Raw genomic sequence first — 24,059 nt, forward strand, 5'->3', positions numbered from 1 at the left:
GATAATTCAACTATCACAAAACATAGCAATGAAACTACACACAGATGCTTGATCCAAAGAATTAAGAAATAAATGATAAATTCTACTTTTTAAATCTAAGAACTCTTTGAGTGAGTCCAGCATTTCAAGCTTGAATCATTTAAGTCGGAGAAAAAGCTGAACACTAAATATGCTGAAAGTAGCATTCTGCATTTATTCATGCCCCAGTTATTTGTATCATCATTTCCTACCATAACTGAAAAGCGTAGTGCTTTTTCAACTGCAGATGCTCATCTTTATTTAAGCCAGCCAGACATTCTTGAAGGAATAATTTTATTGGTATCATGCCAAGCTTCACAAATCCCTAGCATTCTCTTTTATTTGTCATTTTTAATTTACAGCTTTAGTAAGAATCAAGTCCATTGTTCTCAATTGCATCGTACCACCATACCGCACGGGGGTGTGTTGGTTTAAGCGAGGTTTGACGAGGCCAGAGGGAGATGAAATCCAATGCGTTTAAATAAACCTTTTTTTCTGAGACTTCTATATAAACCTACTTTCACTTTACAGTAGTTTGAACACATTTCAGACATGGTACACAAACTCTCTGATCATTGGGAGATGTACAGTATGTTTAGTCAAGACCACAGAGATGAACCAGTCAAGGTCTTCTTGTGTGATTCAACTGGGCAGTAGTTCAGTGGGGAGGCAGTACCTCAGTCTGGAGGGACTTGGGTTGGGAACCGAAAGGTTGCCGGTTCAGTCTGACCATGTCTGGAAATTGGTCTGGTAGCTGGAGAGGTGTCATTTCACTGCCTGAGCACTGCAGAGATGCCCTTGAGCAAGGCACTGAACTATAAAGGTTTACTTATTCGTAGCACGTAACGGGTGTTGATCAGTCAGTTTTTGTCCCCCCACGTCATGCCAATGGGCTCAATGTTGAACACTATAAAGAAATGATAAAGTGCAGCCATTTTAGGAGTGATCTTCATTCTGATATGCAGTTCAAAGTTTGTTTGTTTTCTAAAGTATTTTAGAAGTCAAACTCAACCGAGTAGCTTATGTCAGTACTCGTGTGTGGGTGGTGAAGCGAGTGAGGAGAGGGAGAGCAGAGGCGAGTGTTTGTGTTCGATCGAGGTGCACACGCAAGTCCCGTACTTGATGCCGGGGACTGGGGAAGTGTCACATTAGTGAAACAAGTCAGTATCTGAAGTGTATGTGCAGTTTGAGCTCTGTGTGTGTGATAAACGGTCCGACTCTCAAGAAACAAGCCGGACTCTCCGTGTCTGCTTAATATTAGCTGCGGTTCAGTAAAAGGGACGGGGTCCCGGAGTTGAGAGCGACAACTTCGACCCTGGAGCTGGAGCAGATCAATAAGTCCGCTATGACCACGCTCCAGATGCTGAAGCAGGAAAAGTTAACACTAGTAGGCCTAACGTCACTGGATACAAACAGTCTGAACGATGTGAGAAAGCCCGAAAGTACCGTGGATGGACACCTGGCCATGTTAACTTGTGACAGTGACCGCTAGTCTGTCATCAGAATGACGTTGAATGTGTGTTGATCCATAACCACACGCAGTCATAAAGCAATGTCATAACCACGATAAACAACTTTCCATATATAGTACGACAGTCACAGAGACTATTTGTGCTCACTGTCTGCGCAGATATAACGCTAAAGTGATCACATTAAAACATACCCTTGAATCTACGCTACTGTGATTGACTGAAAAGGACGGAGACATCTGATTGGCTACAGACATTTCCCTGCTGAAAAACAATGCATTTGTGAATCTAACCACGGCAGGGGAGTCTCAAAAGTCTCACACACAAATGCAGTGAGGTTCACAAATGACATACAGTTTGTAAATGCAGACTGAACAGTGTATATATTTGTGGATTTCTTTTACATATATACAAAACTATAAATATTTGTGTGTGAATCAGAAATACATTTGTGAATCGTATTTTTGTATTTGTGGATTTGTTTTACATTTCTATAGAATGAAATATATTTATGTGTGCATTGAAATACATTTGTGAATTCTTCTGTGTGCATTCACGAATATTAAGACAGATCTAACGCCATAGTTTTCCCCCCTGGACAGTCATGCTTAGGTGGGGATTTGTTCTATCTTTCTAAAGATTTGAGACTGGACCTGGACCTGCCCTCTTGCATTTGGTTGCAAAAATTCAAAATCTGCTCTGCCGCTTATCGCAGCTTTTGACACATCGTAAGCTTCATAGTCTCTTCAATTAGATTAAAACTCAGTTGTCACAGAGATGAGTATGTTTAAGTGAGCGGTCAAAAAGATACAGTTTAATGAGCCATAGACGACAAAGGGAAGAAAGAACAAAGGTTTTCTTGGGTGTAGATCTCCACCGCAATAAGCACTTAGAAACACCTCAGAAGAACCCTCAGTAGGCCTTCAAAGACTGACAGGATTTTGTTTGGATTGGTTGTCAGCTCATTATTTGAGTCCATCTAAAAGCTTTTTGCAGAACATGATCATTAGTTTGCTCTCTGCATGATTACAGTCAGGCTCGATGTACCTAAAATCTACATTCTTAGGTCTGTCTTCCACTTCTCACCTCTTATATAACAGCATGAGCTACATGTCAACTTGATACTTGCTGCTGCAAATTGACTATAATAATGTGGTTTTCATTAAGAGTGGGAGTGTTATTATTCTTTTTCATTGCAAATATCATACATTCCCCTCATTTTCCATTCTACATGTGAACCTGCTAGTGAGCTTATTTTCCTAGTATGAGTTGCCATGCTTTGATTTGATTCCAATGTGTATAACAAAGTCAGACCTCCAAGCATCTTTCCACCCCTATGAACAATATTTGCCTTAATGAATGTAAGGAGTGTGGGAGGGTGACGGGTTCTTTATGTAAGCAGTGTAATCCTTGGTAGCACCCTGAATATGTTCACACACAGACGCTTCAACTGAATCATGTAGTCTTAAATCAATATGTAGGATAGTGCCTTAGTATTCTGAGGTCGGGCATGACAATACAGCTCCTCAAGTTATTCTGCACACTTTGAGTTACATCAGCCTATCCAAAGTGAAATACCCTGACCCTAGAGTCAGTTGGGGCCCGAGGCAAAAATTAATTGCGGGCCCCTGCAACCAGCAATTACCACCATTATGTCTGCCAATTTCCCAATGCTTACTCGTCTTCTTCTTTCTCTCTTTCATTTTACACTTCCAGACGGATAGTTCCTCTTCCTTTTCCTTTGGAGACTTTCATTCACAAATGTTGGTTTTCAAAGCAAAAATGTTTGTCACGCTTAGCAGGGCAACGAGAGGGAGTGCTGTCAGATGGGGGCCCCCTCAGGGAGGTTTCCTCCTGTCATTGCAAAATTTGCCCATTTTGAGCCACTGCTGTGGTTTAACGTTTGTCAGCCCTTGAGGGCTCCCTACTGGCCTGAGGCCCCAGTCAGTTGCCTTCCTTTGCCTATAGACAAACAGCACCTCTGTTCATGGTACACTAATGATTTGTCACTTCTCTTGGGATCTCATGCAGAGGCACAAGTCCTTTTTCAATCGGTCATTGTATTTGTTCTTTCTGCTGAAAGCCTTTCTTATGTATGGTAAATATGTGAAATGGTTGCACTGTAGCCACACATTCTGCTTGGCAAGGTTGGGTTAGGAGGAGATCATGGTTTGTGCTAGACCATAGTTGATCAGAAGGCTTTGAGTGATCAGAAGACTAGAACAGGGCTAAATAAGTATAGTCTATTTAAATGCACAGTATGTCAATTCTGACATTAGGGGGCTCTCATTCAAAACAGTATCCAAAGATGATGCTGATGATGGTGGGGAGTGATTCTTTCTGCTACTCCACCCCCGATGAAAACGAACTTCAAGTTGACCACAGTCAAGCATAACAGACCTGAGGTAGAGAATATATTTACTGACGAGCTAATGTATCCAAGTATATTTTACATGATGTTTTTATCACAGCTGCACATACAGCAACAGGACGGTAGCTTACAGTAGCAGTTCTCGCTGCCTTATGTAGCAGTCTTTGACGTAACATCCAGTGTTTCCACGGCAACAACAAATTTGTCATGTCTGTCATGATGGCTGCCACAACAAGACACGTCCGGTTACAACTATAAAATGAAGGATTTATCTGGCTTACATAACGTAAATATTTGCGGTAATGTAAGTACTCAACAAAAAATATTTATAACATAGGTTTAGACAATTTTGAATTAATTAATTTTAAATTAATTAAATTTTGCCAGAACTCAAATGTCACTCTGCACAGACCTGTGATTAAAAAATACACATAAAAATAAAGTCACAAGGCTGAAATATTCACATTAGGTTAATGGGAGAAGTTACATTTCCTTTCTGACACCAATTTCTTCACATCAGGCTTGACAAGCATATTTTAAAGGTCGGCCCCCGCAGTGTCTGTAAAGAAAAAACCTGGCCCTTGTACAAATGTAGTTGATGACGCATACTCACATCTAGTGATCATGAACCTTTAAACCAAACATTAGTTCAAAGGTTTGACTCAAAAAGGCCTTAAGTGCTATTTATTTGGCAACCTTTAAGAGAAAACCTTTAAAAAAAAGCTTTAAAAGTCCTATCCCTAGAAAGGCTTTTATGAAAAAAACGTATTAAATGCATAACAATAAAAAACAAACAGTTTGAGTCAAGAACTATTGATTAAGCGTGTATCTCACTGCTGAAAGCAAAGTTTAGTTTGTGCATTTTGTCTTGTTCACAGAAATCCATATCCTGAATGTTATCGTCAATATCTTCCTAATAGAGAAGCGGCAGTAATTTGTAAATGCTGAAATGTCAAACTGTCACTGTCAAACTGTCACCGGAGAACAAAGCACTCTGATTAAGTCCTAAGGTCAAATGGAAGTTGTCAGAGCAGCATCAGAATATAGAACAGCCCGCTGTATCAACAACACGATCAGGGAGGGCCGCTTCACTGTCTAATAACAAATAAACTCTTTATTTTTTCACATTAGATCATATCACATGTGAGAGGACTAATATGCCAACTCCCTTCCTTTATCAAACATGCCAAATAAATAAAGACATGGCGTATTTGCTCAGCTTACAGGATGCATTCTGCTTTACAGAGTTATTAGTTTTATTGTTATCAGGTAATTTTTTTCCTCTTATCCTTTGATCAGATCATGATTACACTATTTTAGTAAACACAGAACCTCGACTTCATTTTCTTTGAATATAATTTTTGGGTTGCAGTAGCTCAGTCTGTAGGGACTTGGATTGATAACCGGAGGGTTGCAGGTTCAAGTCCCAGTGCGGACCAAATCTGGAATGTGGCTTAGTAGCTGGAGAGGTGGCAGTTCACCTCCTGAGCACTGCATGACCCTGAGCAAGGAGAACCCACTCACTCTGACATCTCTCCATTATTGCATGTCCATAGGATCCTGTTTGTACATGTGTGTGTATTTCAGTATTTCAGCCTGTGTGTGTAGCATGTTCAATAGAGATTGAATTAATAAAGTATATCGTCTTATTCTTAACCTAATAGTCTAACAAGATAGGGTGACTGGTTCTTTAAAGTTACAGACTGTAGATACAAATATCTGTGCATGCCTAGGTCATAGAGGATGATCTATAATAATCTGAGACCAAATTATAATTCCAAGCACAGTTAAAAAGATGAAAACAATAGGCTCGATGTGTTTATCACTAGAGTTAAAAAAAAAAGTCCACTGTGTAGAGTTAAGACGGCAAACAGAAAAAGGTATCCAAGGCACTCTGCTCCGTTACACAAGTTATAAAGGCTTCATTAACTCATGGCTACAGGTAAAGTTAAAAATGTGTGGCAGACTGCCTTCATTAGGATTCACAGGTCATGGAAGTATGTCATTATATAGCGACAAACATCCGCATAAAAAATACTTAAACAGTAGTGTACAAAAAAGTACATAATATGTGAAATGATCCCCTGTGAATGAGAGGAAAAAAGAGAAGAACACCGATTGTTTTGGGGGGCAAATGTGGCCTAAAATCATCAAGCGTGTGGCCAGCTTGAAAAACTAAATCTGTTCTGAGATATTGTTCGGCTCTTTGCAGAAAACAGCCTCTGTGTAGGTATACATTGGGACGAATGCAATCCCCAAACCTATCAGCAGTGACCTTATGGTGATTTAGCTTTTAATATAGCCTATTTCTGTCAACAGATATCTGTATGCTTTAGCTAACAACTCACTCTCAAGTCTCAATTCTAGTCTTTTCCTCTCTTATTGCTAGACGGACCGTAATACATTTTCAACACATGGAAAATAAAGTCTTGTTCAGATCGCACATCGACAGGTGACATCCTGAAAGGTCAGCCATCACTCCCAGAGGCTGTTTTGTTGTCAGACAGTAGGCAATGCGTTCCAAGGTTGTGGAATTTCAAACCTTCTCTTTGTTTCAATATAAACAGATAATAATTAGAGGCAGAGGTGTTAAAACTGTAACCGCTATGACTGGCTTTATTGTCACTCAATACATTTCACTTGACCAATAGGTTTGCATCGATGACTCCACCTGTAAAAAGTGTGGGGGATGAAATTACGTTTCAGTGAAAGTGTGGGTGTTGCGGTGAGATGCGCCTGGATCTCAGTGTACATATATTTACATTATAGTATGAATGTATGTAACAAGCTCAGTAAAATGTAATCTCTCATCCCATACTCCATCCCCGTGTCTCTGTTGTTGGTTGGAGTGGAAAGGGAAGGAGTTCTCAGCCTGAAAATCCCTTAAATGTCTTCCAAATACTGTAGCCCATGCTTCACTAGATGTCCTGAAATATTGGCTGTTTCCCCAAGAGGCTTAATTACTGTCAGACAAAAAACAATGCCATTCAGATTGGGCTCTTTTTGGAGACAAAAAGAAAAAATAAAGTTGTACTTGAAAACCTAAAGCTATGTTGACAAATCATGTTTTAGTCGGCTTTGGTCGTATCCAGTAGAACAACCATGTGTGGACAAAGAAGACATAATGCATTCACCATGATGTCATCCCTGCAATTTATCTGTAAAAAAGAGGTCATGGGTCATGGATGTACCTTTAGCAACACATATTTATGAAGGTCTTGGGGTTTGTATTACTCTACTTTGTAGGCGATTAATAAACTGTTTGTAAAGATTGAAGAAGTTAGTTTTTTCGTCTCTCTATAGTGCCTGCTGAGCCTCAAGGATTCATTCTGTTTAGGCATTTTAAAGTATAATTTGGACTAGGGCTGTCAAAACGATTAAAATTTTTAATCACGATCAAATGCTAAATTCCAAAAGTTAATCGCATATTTAATTACAGGGTTGAAATTGTATTATTTTGCATTTTAAAATAAAAATGTATTTTGAATATTGAACAGTGTTAAGCTAAGGGGACTTTACTTTTGTAGTTTGAATTTAACCCTGCTTTTATTTTGAAATCAAGTAGCAGCAGCCTTCTGGTAAATCAAAGGTTACGGCTTTAAAATCACCACAGAAAAAGGAACTCATTGTGGACCAAAAACTGGTTAGTGTGAAAGTGTAACAGCTCAAAGTAATGGTAACAAATGTGTTGATGGGGGCAGCAACCTGGACCTGGTACATCCGATGAGAAGAAGTTCTTAAACAGCTGCTTTACTTAAAGTCAGTCTGTCTCTGAACTCTGTCTTCATTTATCACTGCTGTGTTAGCTCATGGCTGCAACACAAAACACACACAAACACACACACACACACACACACACACACACACACACACACACACACACACACACACACACACAGACAACAACATAAAATGATTTAAACTGCAGAGAAAGACAGTGCACTGTTTTATTTTCATTGTATGAAACCTTTAAATATGCTGAAGTATCATTTTCAAATTTACAAGTGACTGCCTGTTCTTACAACTATTTGGTTTACTTTATTCTGTTTAAAAATGAACAGACAAAAACAGTTGTTTCTCCTTCGCTGAATAATTATAACTTTAATTATGAAGTGCTTTTAAAAACAGATTAAAAAAAGGCTTCCCAAATAAAACAAGACAAAATACTTCAAATAAAAAAATTAAAGATAAGAAAAGAACAGATAAATAAGATCAAACATCAATAAAAAAACATATCATTAAAATAAAAATCTGTTAAACAAGTAAAAATAAGCCAAAAGAAAGAAAAAGTGTTTTATAAGGGGAACGAGGAGATCTCACAGCAGGGAGTTCCACAGTGGAGGCCAAACTGCAAACGCTCGGTTACCTTTGGTGTAACCAGTCCAATAAAATAGTGTTAAGATTGAATCACAACCTGGCAATGGCCATCAGACTAGTAATATTTATTATGAAAAATGACAATGACAGGTCTGCTTGTGGCTTAGCCGTTAGGTTGCGCCTCATATACGGAGGCTTTAGTCCTCCAAGCGGGCAGCCTGGGTTCAAGTCCAACCTGTGGCTCCTTTCCTGCATGTCATTCCCCACTCTCTCTCTCTCTCTCTCTCAATTTCCTACTCTATCCACTGTTCTTACTTAAGAAAACCCAAAAATACATCTTTAAAGAAAATAGCAGGAACTTTCATTTTGGGGAGATCTTGTGACCCCTTTTGATGAACTGGATCCATGTATCTCTTTGCTGATCCTATGTAAGTAGTATTTTTTTAAGAAAAAAAAATCCCCCTGCTGTCTTAAATATAGCCTTCTCAGAAAAGTGAAAGGAACAGGTAAAATATGAACGTTTCAAAGCTGAAATGATGTACTCAGAAGGACAGTGCATTGCTGTATTTGTTAAATCTATGAAAGGAGATGACCAGAAATTGCAATCCATAGACTCAAAATCATTCAAAAAAGCTTTTCTGATAGACAAGTTTTTTCTCTTAAAAAAATGGTTTCCTTTCATTTTTTAGTGGTAAGGTTTTGTATTCATCTACGGGACTACTGCACCAATCGATGACGGTTGTGATATCAGCCATTGGACTCTTGGATGATGTACCTTCTTGAATGAATCCCTTCTGAATAACACTACATTGCACTGCACAGCAAAGCCATTGATGTGCAGGAGCTTCTTTATTGGCAGCCTCCATCATCACTTAGATTCCATCCTCACACCAGCTCTGGCACCTGAATAAAGATTTCCTATCATTGAAGCCCGAGCACAAGCCGCCATGCTCTTAAAATGTGACAAATGCAAATGGGATGAGAGAAATCAAATGTGACTAACGTGAATGGAAACAGAGAAAATCAATTGTCTCCTGAACAAATGGATGAGCTATTAAAATGATTGTGTGCTACAGGAATATATTATCCACCGCAGCTGCCAGCAGAGGCAACAGCAGCGTATATTCCAAGTCTGCTTGGCCCAAGAAAGCACAGAGAGCTCCCACTAAGGCAATTATACCCACACTCTGCATGAGCAGAACATGTGATTTATCTGCCTGCTCTGATGCTAATAGCTCTTTCACATTATCATTGTAACAAGCATAAAGCACTGGTTTCTACAAAAAAGGGAATGAAGTATTTTCTTTTAAGTGGATTTGTAGACCATAAATGCACACTTTGCCAGAGTTAATTTGTTTGTTTGTCATTCAAAGTCGATGCTGTATGTTGCAAACGACTGGCTTTGAAGCGGCAATCTTTTTTTTCTTCTTAAATGAAACAAAAACATTTGACTTTTTGCATAAATTTAAGCTTTTGGAAGTTATGCACCAGACTCAGAACTGTTGTTTCAACTCTGGATGCATCACCCGCTTGTTTGTGATATTGAGGATAAAGAATCAATTAAAGCTGAGATGCTAAAGAGGCAAGATTTGAAACATTTACACAGATCTTTCATGAGGAAATCACAGCTGGCTGGAGTGTGGATAAACAGTTCTTCATCCTTCTCTGTGGGGTATAGAGACTTCTGAGGAGAGGATTCAATCCACTCATCAGATAAAAAAAGACAGTCGCAGGACTTCAAATGCAGCAGGCTAACACTTTAAACAATTACAGCATCTTTGCAGGCTTCAGAAAGGTTACACAGTGTGAGGATAATACAGATTTACTTTTTTTTTGTTTCTGATCTGCCACCAAAAATTAAGACGGTATTCATGTTGAATCATATTAGCAAGAAGGAAATGCCAAGGTTGAGAGCCATCAGCCTGCAAACACGATCCATGGCCTCATGATATTGATGGGGCAGTAACCTTCTGAAATGGCAGCTTTAGTGGAGTCTAAAACGTGGATCCATTAAAGTTTTAACAAACCGCATCTCAGAATGGCACTGTGTCGCGCTGTGACCAGTGACCAGTGTCCTTCAGAAGATTTGAGACATCGAAAAATCTCCCTATTTGTCCTGATGGTTTCAAGTCAGGTTTTCACCTCTGGTGGAAAATTAGCCACCCACTCCCTGTGGTTAGGGGTCTAACATGATGTTGTCATGAATTAACAAGGACAAAAGACATAGTGTTACAATAATTACAATCTGGACTCACTGATTTTGGAACAGTCATTTGTTCGATTATGGTTTAGCAACATATGCATCGATCACTTATCCAGTTCATACTGTACAGATTACTGAAGACATTTGTATCGGTCTCCACTTTGACAAACAGCAGCAGTTATAATGGCAGACAAACTCCTCTCTTTAGAAGTGTCCTTCCTTGCTCTGTGGGCCTAAATTAGCAGCCAAACATGATAGTTCAACACGCCAATACTACATGTGGAGACTGATACAGATGGTAATTAAGGCTCAGGAAGAACCCTTACATTTTTATAATATTTAAGGCAAAGGCAAGATGTGATTACAAGCCTTTTTTGTTTTTTTAAGTCAAAGCCCCGTAGAGTGGTAACCACTGACGGTATATGAATATGGACAGGGCATCTCTGACTCCTTCTGTTGTACAAAAGTGAAGCCAAAATAACCCTGTGACGAGTGCAGACATAATTTGCTGGTAGTGCAATTTGCAACCAAGAAATGCAAAAGGAGCTGGCTTATAGAGGCAGGGAATTGACACCAAACGCTAAACCCCTTGAAGCACACACTTAACTTACCGATATAATGTCGAAGATCCCTCAGGTCGGTAGAGGTCCACAGTGGAACAGATACTTGTGTCGGTTTGGAGCAGACACTCAGGGTTATGGAAAGTTTTTGAATTTGAATTTTTGAATTTTAAATACTTTATTAATCCCTGAGGGAAATTCTGGTTTACACTCTGTTCTTTTAGAGACATTTTTCTCACACACATAGGCCTGAATCACACACATGCACAAACAGGACCTGTGGACATGCATTAGTCAGTGCTCGGGAACCTCTCCAGCTACCAGACCAACTCCAATATTATGGTCCGTATCTGGACTTAAACCGGCAACCCTCCAATTCCCAACCCAAGTCCCTACAGACTGAGCTTCTGCTGCCCCAAGTTCAGTACGTTTTCTCCCACCTTTCCTCCTCTTCTCTGAAGCTGCATCTTTTTTTTCACCAGAGCTGTCGATCTTGAGATTACGTCTATTTTTTTTGCATGAAAGAACTAAGAGAAACAAATTAACATCGAAAAATCTATATAGCATGATCATTTCTATAAGAAAGAATCTGGGTTTGACAAAAATGTATTTGACGTGTATTTTTACTTTACAGTTTGAACCAATCTGTTAACATGAAGGAGGCAGGGTTTATGATCCATGCTGCCGGCAGTCAGCAGGGGGAGCTCTTAATATTTTGAGTTCACTCACAGGTCGCTGTTGATTTGCCCGTCTTATTTTAATATATGGTGGTAACAATCAAAAATTGCTGTTCAACTAATCATATAAATGAATGACTGACTATCTAGACAGGTAGTGGCTTGGCAGGTATAGTTACATGAGGATGCTAAATGATGGGCAGAATTCACACGGGGTTTGAAAGGCCTGAACTGAACCTGAGCATTTTTAGAATTTCCTTTTTAAAGCTGAAAAAAAAGCCACAGAGGCAGACATATGCAGGTAAGGGTTGCACATAAACATGCAGCTGTGAAGATCGACACTCTCAAAAGTCACTTGAGACAAGAGGAGTACCCAGCATGGAGCATGTCTCCCAAACCACAGGAAGTCCTAGATTAAGGTCTGTGTGAGCATACACATATACAAAAGCTCACATTCTAAATGCATGGGAACACAAAAGCACACACACACAAGCAAAGACACACACACACAGCCTCCTGCTGCTGCTCCTGGCGGGCCATAAGACTTGGCCTGCTGACAGGAGAATAGCAGAATTGTGTGTTTGGGCCATCTGCTACAGAGACTGAGACTGATATAGATATCATACACACACACACACACACACACACACAAACACACAAAACTGAATAGGCCTAAAAATAAATATTTTGCACAGACAACTGAAAAATAAAAACAGACAGATGTAAAAGATGGTGGTAATTATTACCAAAGTGTGCCCCACTTTTAGGCCTTATTAAATGATGAAACCTAAAAGGTATCATGAAATGTTTTGATCAAGATGCCCCATGCCCACTTGCTTTTTTGGTTTTTAGTTGATGAGCCTGAAACTAGCAAAGAAAAGCAAGAAGTAGACTCTGCCAAGCATTGCTCTTCTCTGTTGGCTGTGTGGAGTTCCTCAGGCTTCCGTCTTTGGACCAATCCTGTTCTCTCTATACATGCTTCCACTGGATAATTTGTTCAATCTTTTCAAGGGCAATCATATCACTGTATTACTCAACAGCTAATAATCTGAATCTATGCATGATTTTTTTTTCAGCCGCTACCTAAGACTAGATCTCTCTCAATTGATCGTATTCCAGACAGAACTGTAATTATTTTAATTGGACAAGATCATTTCACAGTATAATTTTGGATGATCATGTCACAAAAGCTGTCCATTCATGTTTGCCTTGGCTAAGAATTATTGCAATACCAGTCGTTTGTCTAATATCTCTCATATTCTTGCACCTGTCTTTTTTTAATTAAAACCTTGATGCTTGCTTAACAAACATTAAAAACGTTACCCAAACTCTCTAATCAAGGTCCACACTCCCTCCTGCCCACTACGCTCTGCCAATGAAAGGTGTCTGGTCCAACCTTCACAGCAGGGCCCTAAGTTTCTAACTAGACTCTTCTCCTCTGCCGTCCCCCAGTGGTGAAACAAACTTCCAAACTCCATTAGAACTGCAGTCTCTTTGCATCTTTAAGAAAAAGCTAAAGACCCAGCTCTTTCATGAATACCTACAAACTTAATGATATGGATGATGACGATGGTTTTGGTGGTGACAATATTTAGGAAGGTTTTTAATGGTTTTGATGAACTCTCAAGAGCCGCTGTTGATGTTGTTGTTGGTGACAATACTTTAACTTTAACTTTTTTCTTTAAGCGCCTGTGAGCACCCGTGTGTCTCTCTCTAGATCCTTGCTTGTGTTGTACTTACTCTCTAATGTCCGTCACTGTGGATAAAAGCGTCTGATCAATGGATTGTAGAATTTATTACATTCATAGCACTGGCCTGTCCTCCAGTCACATTTACAATCTCCTTCTAACTTCTTTTCAACCACTACTCATCAAATCTTGGCCCTTAATCTGTTCTACAATCAAACTGTAAAACAAAAGGTATACTTATCAGAGCTGCTGAATCTTGGAACTCCTTAAAGAGGCTTCTAAAAACATGAATTTGTCTCCCTTTTGTTTGTTTGAGGTTTTCTTTAATGTTGTCATTAATTTAGTTTGCTTTGAAATATGACAAACACAAAAGTATAACAATATGTGTGAATCTATTTCTTATTTAAAATGTATTGACAATCTAGACAAAGAAAATGTTCAGTGTTTTGCAAATGCTAAAATATTTTGTGACTCTCTCTTTTTTAAAGAAATAACTCTGATCTAAGACACCGTCTTAGATAAAACCGTCTCTACATTTGTTGTTAATCGTGACATTTTGAAAGTGCATTATTTCATTTTATTTCTTTTCACAAAGAAAAAGGCTTCATTCTTTGTTATTTGTAGACTTTATATTTGAGAGCATATATTTTTATTGAGATATCTTATCTTCTCAGGCCAAGTTATTATTCAGTGCTGGATGGTGTATTTGTTCTCAAACAAAAAAATCTGAAATATCAGCCAGTCCATCCTGGAAACGTCTATATGGCTGAAAATTTAAACCCAGACCTGTCAGAGTCAGAACAATAAAAAGAGTAAACACCAGGAACAAACAAACCAACAGAGGAGACTCAAATAAGGCCTGGATCAAATTTTATTGACATGTATTTCATGCAATTATGGCCAGGAGGATGATGGAGACTGACAGCTCCTGTGGGAAATGTGTGTTAGAGAGAGGTTTCTGTTTAAGAACCTGCAAATGTGGAGAAGATGGAAGACCAATTAACAATAAATTACTGTTATCATTCTGAATAGTTTGAATTGCCAAATGGATTTCTCCATATTCAGTCTTTCACGCAATCTTTTATGAACACTTTCCATTTTAATGAGTGTAATTTTTCAAGAATGTCATGATGGTGTTGTTCATTTAAAGCCTTGTGATGTGAATAACTGTGACATGCTTGTCATGGTGGAGTAGCATAAAGGGCTCAATCACACTAGGCAATCTGTACCATGCCCAAGTACACTTCACCCCTAAAGTCCGGTTTGTTTGAGTAGTGTGAGTGCTCTGATCTGGGCTCAAGCTCGTTACACTTCCTTGGCTCTGGCAGGCTTGGAAGAGGTGTGCTTGGACAGCCTTCGTCATTGAGTATTATGTCTGTATCTTACTAAAATGACTCAAAATAAGCCACAAAGTCAGTAAAGTAGCTGTCTTGTTCCCTGTGTTGTTCCCCAAAGTGCAGACACGGACTTGACCATGCATCATTTATTTTTTTATTTTTTTTATTGTTTAGTTTTGAGTCTGCCTGTCTTGTAAACTAAGCACTCTTCATCATTACTTCAAGCCATTCATGTGTTGTATTACGACGTTATGTATAAGAGATTACCATGCTAAGGCCAGGTTAGTCCTGAAACAGTGTGAGTGCAGGGCAGCGGAAGAATGGGGAGGGGGGACAATCGTGCTTAAGCACAGTATGGGACAACTTTGCCTTGTGTGAGTGCACCCTAAGAGTTCATACAATATCAAACAGCACGCACTTGGAATCGTTGAGTACTGTAAATGCTCCTATACACATACGGCTTTGTCATGAATCCTACTCAGTGACATATACGCCAGGGGGATTCAAACATTAAACCAGAATGTTGGGGGTTTGATCCCCAGCTCCTGCAGCCACATGTCCATGTGTCCATGTGACAGCTGACCAATCAGGACGAGTAGTAACCTAACCTACTCCCTAGTTACCTGTGCCCAAAGACGGCAAACTTCCACCAAATATGTGTGCATTGCGTGTCCGCTCCGGTCTGTTACGGGTCTGTGAATCCTCATCCGTCAACACCCACCGGCTGCGTTCTCAGTCCGCAGCACGGAGAGCACAGCCGGACAGCTGGAGTATGAAGACAAAGCAATTTCCGCGGTAATTTAACAGATTCACTCGCGACAGCGCGAGATAATACGATGTATGTGGTATAAGACTCAATAAAAACCTTATAAACACATAAACAAACAAACAAACGGTCGTTTTTCTGAACCGTCAAAACTGAGGGTGTTATTCTGAAAATAAACCAGATGTTTTAATGTTGTATTGGTGTCTGACTTCCCGTCCCGCTTGTTCTTTTCTGTGCTAAATTGATGCGTTGTGCTCCAGCCGGCTCTGGCGCGGTTGCACCGCAGACTAGATCCTGTTATTAAGGTTACAGAACACTCACGCATAAGCGCTCAAAAGGCGCTGAAAGCAGCACTTTTTTCTGAAAAAAGAAGTCCAGTGTGAACACAGCCTAATGAAGAACTAATCCACTGTTATCTGTTGTGGGAACGAATTTGAATTTATCTTTGTGACTTGTCACAGGTCTTTCTCCAGCCAATCAGATGACAGCGAGGAAGCCAGAGCCAAGTACCTCTACAGGCAGTGGGTGGGACTCGGTTTGACTGATGTCCATCTAACCAATCACACAGTTCTGCTCAGTCTGCCTGGCTCCACACCCAACACCATCACTGACAGGTCCAGTCGCCAGTGTTTCCTGCCAAACGGGAATTCCTGTGACCAGCGTGGACCCAACGACCTGCCCAAGCAGCAGTTCTCCTATGCTGCCTACTCTGCCGTGGGGAGTGTGCAGGTATTGTAAAGTCACCCTGTTTTGACATTGCTTCAACCAAAGGTTGCTTCACCCTCCTAGCCTCTGCACCTTTCCAGCCATCACATGTACTCTCAGATTTTCCAGATCCCCAGTCACTACAGGGTCATCAGTAAAGGTCAGAGCCAGAGGTTGTGGCTTTGACTGTTCTTGGCCAACTGCAGTTAAAGGTCCAACAATGTTGTAGTGCATCTATTTTTTAGCAAGGGTAAATTTGATTAAGATAAATGAAGAGAAACACAGATGGGGCTTTGTAGTGATCACATATAACTGCTTGTTGGATTTACTAGGAATACAGTACCTCACCCCATCCTTGTTATGGAGGAGAGTTTCACACAATATGTGATGAAATGATGAAATAGACCCAGATGAAGATCTGTTATGGGTGCAGGAAGTTTGCATTTGCAATACAAATACATGTTGCCATTTGGACTAAGTAATTTCATTTTTTAAAGACCGTAGTGTGCTTTCGTTCTTTTATTTACATTTTTACTATATTGGATATCTATTGTTTTACTATATTCACATACAGGAAGCAGCAGCAGCTGTCACCTTTTTCAAATTAAATATTTTAAACTGAAGTGTAAGAATTGTGCTTTTTAACATGTAAATAGAGCTTTTACTCTCATTTGAATGTCGCCATGGAGACAATTTGTGGGCATTTCTTACAGTTCAGTCTGAACGTCTTCAAAGTGAGGCTATGCGAGCTGAGAATGGTTAAAGTGCCCAATGGTCTTTCTTGATCAGTGATGTGGATCGGCACCATCAGTCCAATATCCAATCCGTAAATTACTTCAATATTGGATACGGATATAAGACGGGACCGGTCCCATCTCTACTGAGGACCTCTTTCTTTTCTAAATTTTGATTAGAATAGGTTTCTCAACCACTAGAAAAAAAGACCTTCCAAAAGTGGCGGCAAGATGTTTTTGTTTTTTTACATGATTTTACTAAACCATGTTAGAAAAAGAGTAAGCACAAAAATATTAACCATAGGTTGTACCAATTTTAGGGTAATGGTATATTTAAAGATACTTGCAATAAGAAAAGACATCACTATAAGAAAATATACGTATGTAGGCATTGTTTTCCGTTGTAGTGAGTACTATCACAACACCTTTTCGGTTCATAAAAAAGCAGCAAGTCTCAAAGGGTTCAAATAAGAATTCTGGTCGTATTTCTACATTTACAATATTAGAATTTTGACTTTTGAATATATAAAGTAATTCATTAATGAAGTTAATGTTAAATTATGACTACAATCTACCTTTTAGCCTAAGTTTCATGGATATAAGAGACATTATTTGATTATTTGACAGGAGAAAGGCACTCGAAGCCCCTTCTCTATTACAGCCAGGTTCAAAAGCTTAATACCCATATTTAACTATTTAACTATTGTTCTGTCCTTATCTGAAATAAAGGAATAAGTTCACCAAACGTTTGTCTTCAGGGAGGCAGAGAGTAGGCTTTGCATCATGCCGTAAAGGCCATTGGTTCTTTGCCTGCGGGTGGGGAGCGAGTCTTCTACCTGAGTGAAGGATTTTAAGTATCTCGTGGGTCTCGTTCAGGAGTGAGGGTAAGATGGACCTGTGAGATTGACAGTTGGATTGGTTCAGGGTCAGCAGTGATTCAGACGTGTGCACCGTTGTGGTGAAGAGGGAGCTGAGCCTTAAGGCAAAGCTCTCGATTTACTGGTCAATCTTTGTTCCAACCCTCACCCTTTGGGTAGTGAGTGAAAGAATAAAAATTGAAGATAGAAACAGCCTAAATGAGTTTCCTCGACTGTGTCTGGGCTCAGCCTTAGAGATAGGGTGAGGAGCTCCGACATTTGGGAGGAGCTTGGTGTAGAGCAGCTACTCCTTTGCAAAGAAGCCAGTTGTGGCAGTTCTGGCATTTGGCTAGGATGCCCCCAGATTGCCTCCATTTAGAGGTCTTTTAGTCATGACCAACTGGAAGGAGAACCTGGGGAAGACCCAGAATTCTCTGGAGGGATTATATATCCAATCTGGCCTGGTAATGCCTCAGAATCCCCCAGGAGGAGCTGGAAAACATTGATGGAGGTTTGGAAATCTACGTTGACTTACTAAATCTACGTTGACTTACTAAATGGAAGAAAATGGATGGATGGATGGATGGATGGATGGAATTATGGAGTGATGGAGTGATGGAGTAAAGGCCACTTATAACAAGATAATGAGCAATGTCATCTTGTTGCTGTGTTCTTTAAATTTGTTCTCAGCAGATACAGGGATACATGGTACAGGGATGGATTGATCAATCTAATTGTAGATTATTGTAGTAAATCAGGAAATTTAAACAGCTCGACAGCGTTAATCAGGTGGTGATGCTGGGAGAAAAAAAAAGTCACATGAAACAAAAAAACAAAGACATAATGTGTGTCCAGCCTGTGACTATCTAACTCTGAGTCAGCCTCATTAGATGGTATTTTCGTGTCTTTGCAGCAGTTGGATCTCCATTTATTCAGTATTTGCTGTTGATAGTCCTTTTAAACTGACAAAAGGAGCTCCATTTAAACAATCCTTCTCTAACCCACTGTTAATGTTGTTGTTGTTGTTGTCTTAAAGGCAGTTTTTTTTTAACTTTAGAATTGGTTTTATTGTCAGGGAAACAGCCTGCATGACACTTCATTACACCTCTGTTCTGGCTGACAGATGTGGCCAAAAGGCGTTATTTTTTGTCATTGATTGTATAGAACATCCCTGTGACTGCAATATCTCAGGAATGACTGAATGAAATATCTTCAAAATATACACATGGGCGGCAGTGGATCAGTGGTAGAGGTCAGGGCTTCAATCCTCAGTTTCTGCAGCCACATGTCTGATGTGTCCTTGGTCAAGACACTTAACCCCAAGGCACTCCCGTTGCTTCATCGGCGCAGATAAACGTGTGTGAATGGGATTAGTTACTTCTAAAGGTAACTTTACAGAGCAGCCTCGACCGTCAGTGTGTGCATGTGTAGGTGTGACTTGTGATGTAAAAGTGCTATTAGTAGTCAGACACTAAAAAAGCGCTATACAAGCTCAGGTCTTTTTTACCATTAACACAAAGGTGGACTTGGCTTTGGGGATGAAATAATTAAATTTTTGGGCTCAAAGATCAGGATCAACGTGTAAGCATTTTTGTCAGCAGAAACTTTAGACATATATCATTAATGCCTTTTGAAGAACACAATGTTTCTTTTGAAAGATTGTCTCTTTCTGTGTCTCAAAAACAAGAGGTATTTCACACACATTATAAAGGAAACTTAGATCAGAGTTTTCTCGGCTTAAAGAAAAGCTAAGAAACACGATGAGAAAACCATACTGTAAAAACCTTCAACATAGTATTTGTGTCATGCTTTATGGACTGTAAATCTTTCTCTGCCATCCTCAGTAGTTTGAAGGTTAATGGAAGTCATTATGCATGAAGTCTGCTCAGGCTAGCCAGCACACACACATACATGCACACACGCACACATTCGCAGACGCGCACACACACACACACACACACACAAGGAAATACACTATTTTTAGAAGGTTTTGCTTCTCTGTATCCCGGGAACAAAAAAAAGGGGTTGAAGGAGACGCTTGTTATTCCCTTGAGCCCCTGCTGGCCTGAGGGCAGATGAAAAGTTGGAGTGATTCTCTGAATACCAAGTTTTTCTCCTGTTTTCTCTCCCACCCTCTCTCCTTGTTCTGCTTTCTCTGCTCTGCTCGATCCATCCAGCTGTCCGCTCGTCGGAGTCTACCCAAAGGAGGGTCACAGTCATCCATCACCAGATTATTTCCCAGCTCGGTTCCTGCACGCTGCCTTGAATTAAGCGGCAGTTTGCCGAACCTAAACATGGCATTCAGACAATTAAATATGGCGTTTGTGATGGATGGGTGGCAACCCGGAGCAAGTTTACTGGACTAATAAGTCCTGCTGTTGGAGTCACTGGTTTTCTGGTCCTGTAGGCACTTTGCTGACACACACACACACACACACACACACACACACACACACACACACACACACACACACACACACACACACACACACACACAACACACACACACATTAAACTGACCACAGAGAAAGAGAATAAGATCAAGTGTAAAGTACGGATGTCAAACAATTACAATTTTTATCACTATTAATCGCCAAAGTTTAATAGTTAATCCCAATGAATTGCATGTTTATAGTTCTACGCTGTGGTTCGCTGCCACTCTAATCAATCATTGTGTTTCCACAGAGAGAGCCGCGGCGCGTGCCACCAGCGCCACTATGCTCTGCTCTGTTTCAAATACACTGCAGGTCTAATTTTGACGGCGCACGCTGCAAGCCCACGTCAAGATGGACATAATATGACAACCCAGACAGGAAGTCAGACAAGAAACGCACAGAGAGTCCGCTCAATTTCAAAATAAAACACGATATATGGACTCACGATCATATTTCTCATCACTTTAACAACATAATGTCAAAACAGGCACAGAATGAACAACAAATCATCCTCAGAAAGACAAAGCAACATGTTGTTTGCATGTTTTTCTCTTTATTCCCGCGTGATCTTGTAGTTCTCCTGTGATTTGTGTACAGCTGCTCATAGCTCGTTCCACTGCTCTCACGTTCCAGAAACAGGTCCAGTGGGGCAGGGCGTGCACTGACTGCCCGCGGCACACGGAGTATGTAGAAATGAGGCGTGAGAACAGAACTGTTAAATCTGTCATTATTTGTCTTCATGTGTGGGCTCACTCATACTTCAACATCTTTAAAGATTGAATATTTTAGTGAGTGCCAGGCTTAAGTAGCTCATGCTTATTCCATCACACTGTAATGCAGTGGCTCTCAAACTTTCATTTTTCATTCAATTCCATTTTTTAGTTAGAAAGGCTTGAAATGAGGCCCTTAATTTCTTTTTAGTTTGCTCTTATGTTCACTCTTTCTTTTCTCTGTAGTCTTAATTTTGTAACTCGGGATACACAGAAAGCATCGTGTGTGCCATGGGAAATAGTTCATTTGATGCATCAAGACAAGAAATAACCAGAAATAAAGAACAGGGACTGATGTGGGAATGGACACCACAGATAGACGCAGTAGTCTTTAGACATCTAGGTCTTACAGATAAATTGAGAAAATATGCAGGCAGCAGAGGAAGGTGGCATAAACATCCATGAAGTTAACAACATCCTCCTGGAACCATATGCATTAACCAGGCGGTGTTATCCATCAAGTGAAGCGAGGGAACAGCCTCCCTGAAGAGCTTTAAGACCATTTGCTTCCAGCTGTAAGGACGAGAGTTGAAAATCATATATCACATCACTGATTCTAGTAGCTTCTAAATTAATTGATTCAGTCCATAGATACAGCATGTAATTTCTCTTCAAAGCTCTATCTCAATTTTCTTGAAAACAACTTGAGTATAGGAACTGAGTGTGGTGTGCTTTGGCACGAGGGATGGGTATCGAATACTGTTGCCTTTTGGTACAATGGCTCTTAATGATGTAAATCAATAGTAAGTAAAAGCAGCCAATTTTGAGTCCTCAGACAGGAAACTGGCTGAACACTCTGACAAACTAAGTTTTTGGGTTCATTTCAGTTAAAAACTAGCCTTAAGCAGCCTATTATTTTCATCAGAGCTCTGCCTTTGGCTTCTGGGCCCGCTTAAATGTTCATAATGAGGAGGTATACGGCATCAATGATCTGACAATATACTGCTCAGGCACAAGTGAGGGCCCTTCTAAAAGCCATTTATTCATTAAAAACTTTAGTGGTGATTCAATGTATCAGTTAACTTATTATATATATATATATATATATATATATATATATATATATATATATATATATATATATATATATATATATATATATATATATATATATATATAAAACACACACACAGAATTTGGGCCATTGTTGCCTTTATTGGACAGGACAGCTGAAGAGAGACAGGACATGTTAGGAGAGAGTGGGGCAGAGTGCAGCAAAGGGCAAAGGTCAGATTCAAACCTGTGCTGCTGCCACGAGGACTATAGCCTCTGTGCATGGGACGCGCACCATAATCACTAGGCTACCAGCCTGTTAAAACCAGTTAGTATGGTGAGGAAATGCTGTATTGACCAAAGGTATTTAAATACATCATTGTATTTTTGCAACATGAATCGCTCCGATACGTCAAATAATTTTTATGTTTTAATAAGAACATCTCCAGCCAATACATCTGCTATTGTTGTGTTCTTAGTCACACAGAAGATAAGGCAAGGTGAGTTTATTTACATAGCACATTTCAACAACAAGGCAATTCAAAGTTCTTCACACAAGACATCAAAAGCATCATGACAGAGGAAAAAACAAACATTAAGATAGAAAATTAAAAAATCGCTCCAACAAATGATATCCTTATTAAATCTGAAAATATGTTAAGATAAAATCATTAAAATAAAATTAATTGAAGTCAATAAAATAAAAATGTCAATATGAAAAGAGTTATACAATAAGCGTAAACGTTACAGTTTCAGATTTAAAGTTTAAAATCTCATTAAAATTGTTTAATGAAAGGCATGCATTAGTCTTCAACCTCAATTTAAAAGTTTTTGAGTTTTCTGAGAGTTTGTTTCTATGAGGAGCATAGAAACTGAATGCTGCTTCTCCGTGTTTGGTTCTGACTCTGGGGACAGAGAGCAGACCTGTCCATGATGACCTGAGTGATCTGGATGGTTCGTAATTAATCAGAAGGTCACTAATGTATTTTGGCCCGAAACCATTAAGCGCTTTATAAACCAGCAGCAGTATTTTAAAATCTATTCTCTGACAGACTGGGAGCTGGTGTAAAGACCATGAGTGTAACACTCGAGTCCTACTGTCTGTGAAGCTTCCCGAGCTTTCCGTGTCCTATCTTCACTTTGTTTACATCGCCCGGACAGCCGGCCAGCTCATCCCCCGGCGTATAAAAGTTGTTTAATTGAGGGACTAGAGAACATAAGAATAACATACTGTACTCACTGCCTAACTACGTTTCTAGAACACATTAATTTCAGGTAAATTTACATGCAGTGTGAAGATACGAGCATAATGAAGATCGCTAGCATTAGCATGCTAACACAACAATGCAGCACAAGCTGTTTTGGTTTCATGCTGGTGCTCAAGGGCGACATCTGCTGGATCAAAAAATCGCATATTCTGCCTTTAAAAGCATAGATCAATATCAGAATAGGATGTAATAATAATAATAATAATAATAATAATAATAATAATAATAATAATAAAAATAAGAAGAATAAGAATAATACAGTGTTTAAATTATGAAGTTATCGACCCTATAGTTAGGTTAAATAATCTAAAAGAAAGATCAGCTGACTGAGGCTTCTCTCAAAACTTGGGTTCTGGAAATATCCAACCCCTACTGGTGTGACTGGTTTAATCACTCAGGAGTCACAGGTTTCACTTGGAACAATTTATTAAACTTGTTGATTGTGTACATCACACATACGTGTGAATGTATCTCTCTTTGTGTGTGTGGTTTATTTCAACACTAAATTGAACCAAGTAGCACCCTTTTCTTTAACTCAATCACTCTCGCAGCTTGAATTCTGAAGGCTCCAGTCTGTCTCCTTCGTGGAACCTACCACTGTTAGAGGGGGGATTTTGTGACTAGTCCAAGTTGAGCTTTTTAACAGTGCATGTTTGGTGTCAAGGTCACCGGAATTACCAGAATTATGGCATTTAATTGTCTGATGGAGGTTAGTCTAACTTTATCTTTATTATTCTTAAATGATACAAGATACATGTTCAGTTTGGTAGAATCTCAACATATGATATGTTTTAGACTTAGAAACTGTTTCAAATATTTTATTACCTTTAGCTTTTGATTAACTTTACTACAAGCCTCCACAGTTTTCTATGTCGGAAAGTACTTGTTCTA

At 39.5% G+C, this 24,059-nt stretch overlaps 1 protein-coding gene across 2 annotated transcripts in view; it reads left to right on the forward strand.

Annotated features, from left to right (window-relative positions):
* Positions 1-24,059, forward strand: part of LOC109982366 (inactive N-acetylated-alpha-linked acidic dipeptidase-like protein 2) — a 504,674-nt gene that overhangs the window by 248,349 nt on the left and 232,266 nt on the right. For both annotated transcript variants that reach the window (XM_065956060.1, XM_065956061.1), the window contains one exon: positions 15,868-16,135. In XM_065956060.1, the coding sequence (XP_065812132.1) occupies positions 15,868-16,135 (268 nt within the window). The remainder of the gene's footprint in view (positions 1-15,867; positions 16,136-24,059) is intronic.

The sequence above is a fragment of the Labrus bergylta genome, chromosome 6 (assembly GCF_963930695.1).
Source record: "Labrus bergylta chromosome 6, fLabBer1.1, whole genome shotgun sequence".
Classification (NCBI taxonomy): domain Eukaryota; kingdom Metazoa; phylum Chordata; class Actinopteri; order Labriformes; family Labridae; genus Labrus; species Labrus bergylta.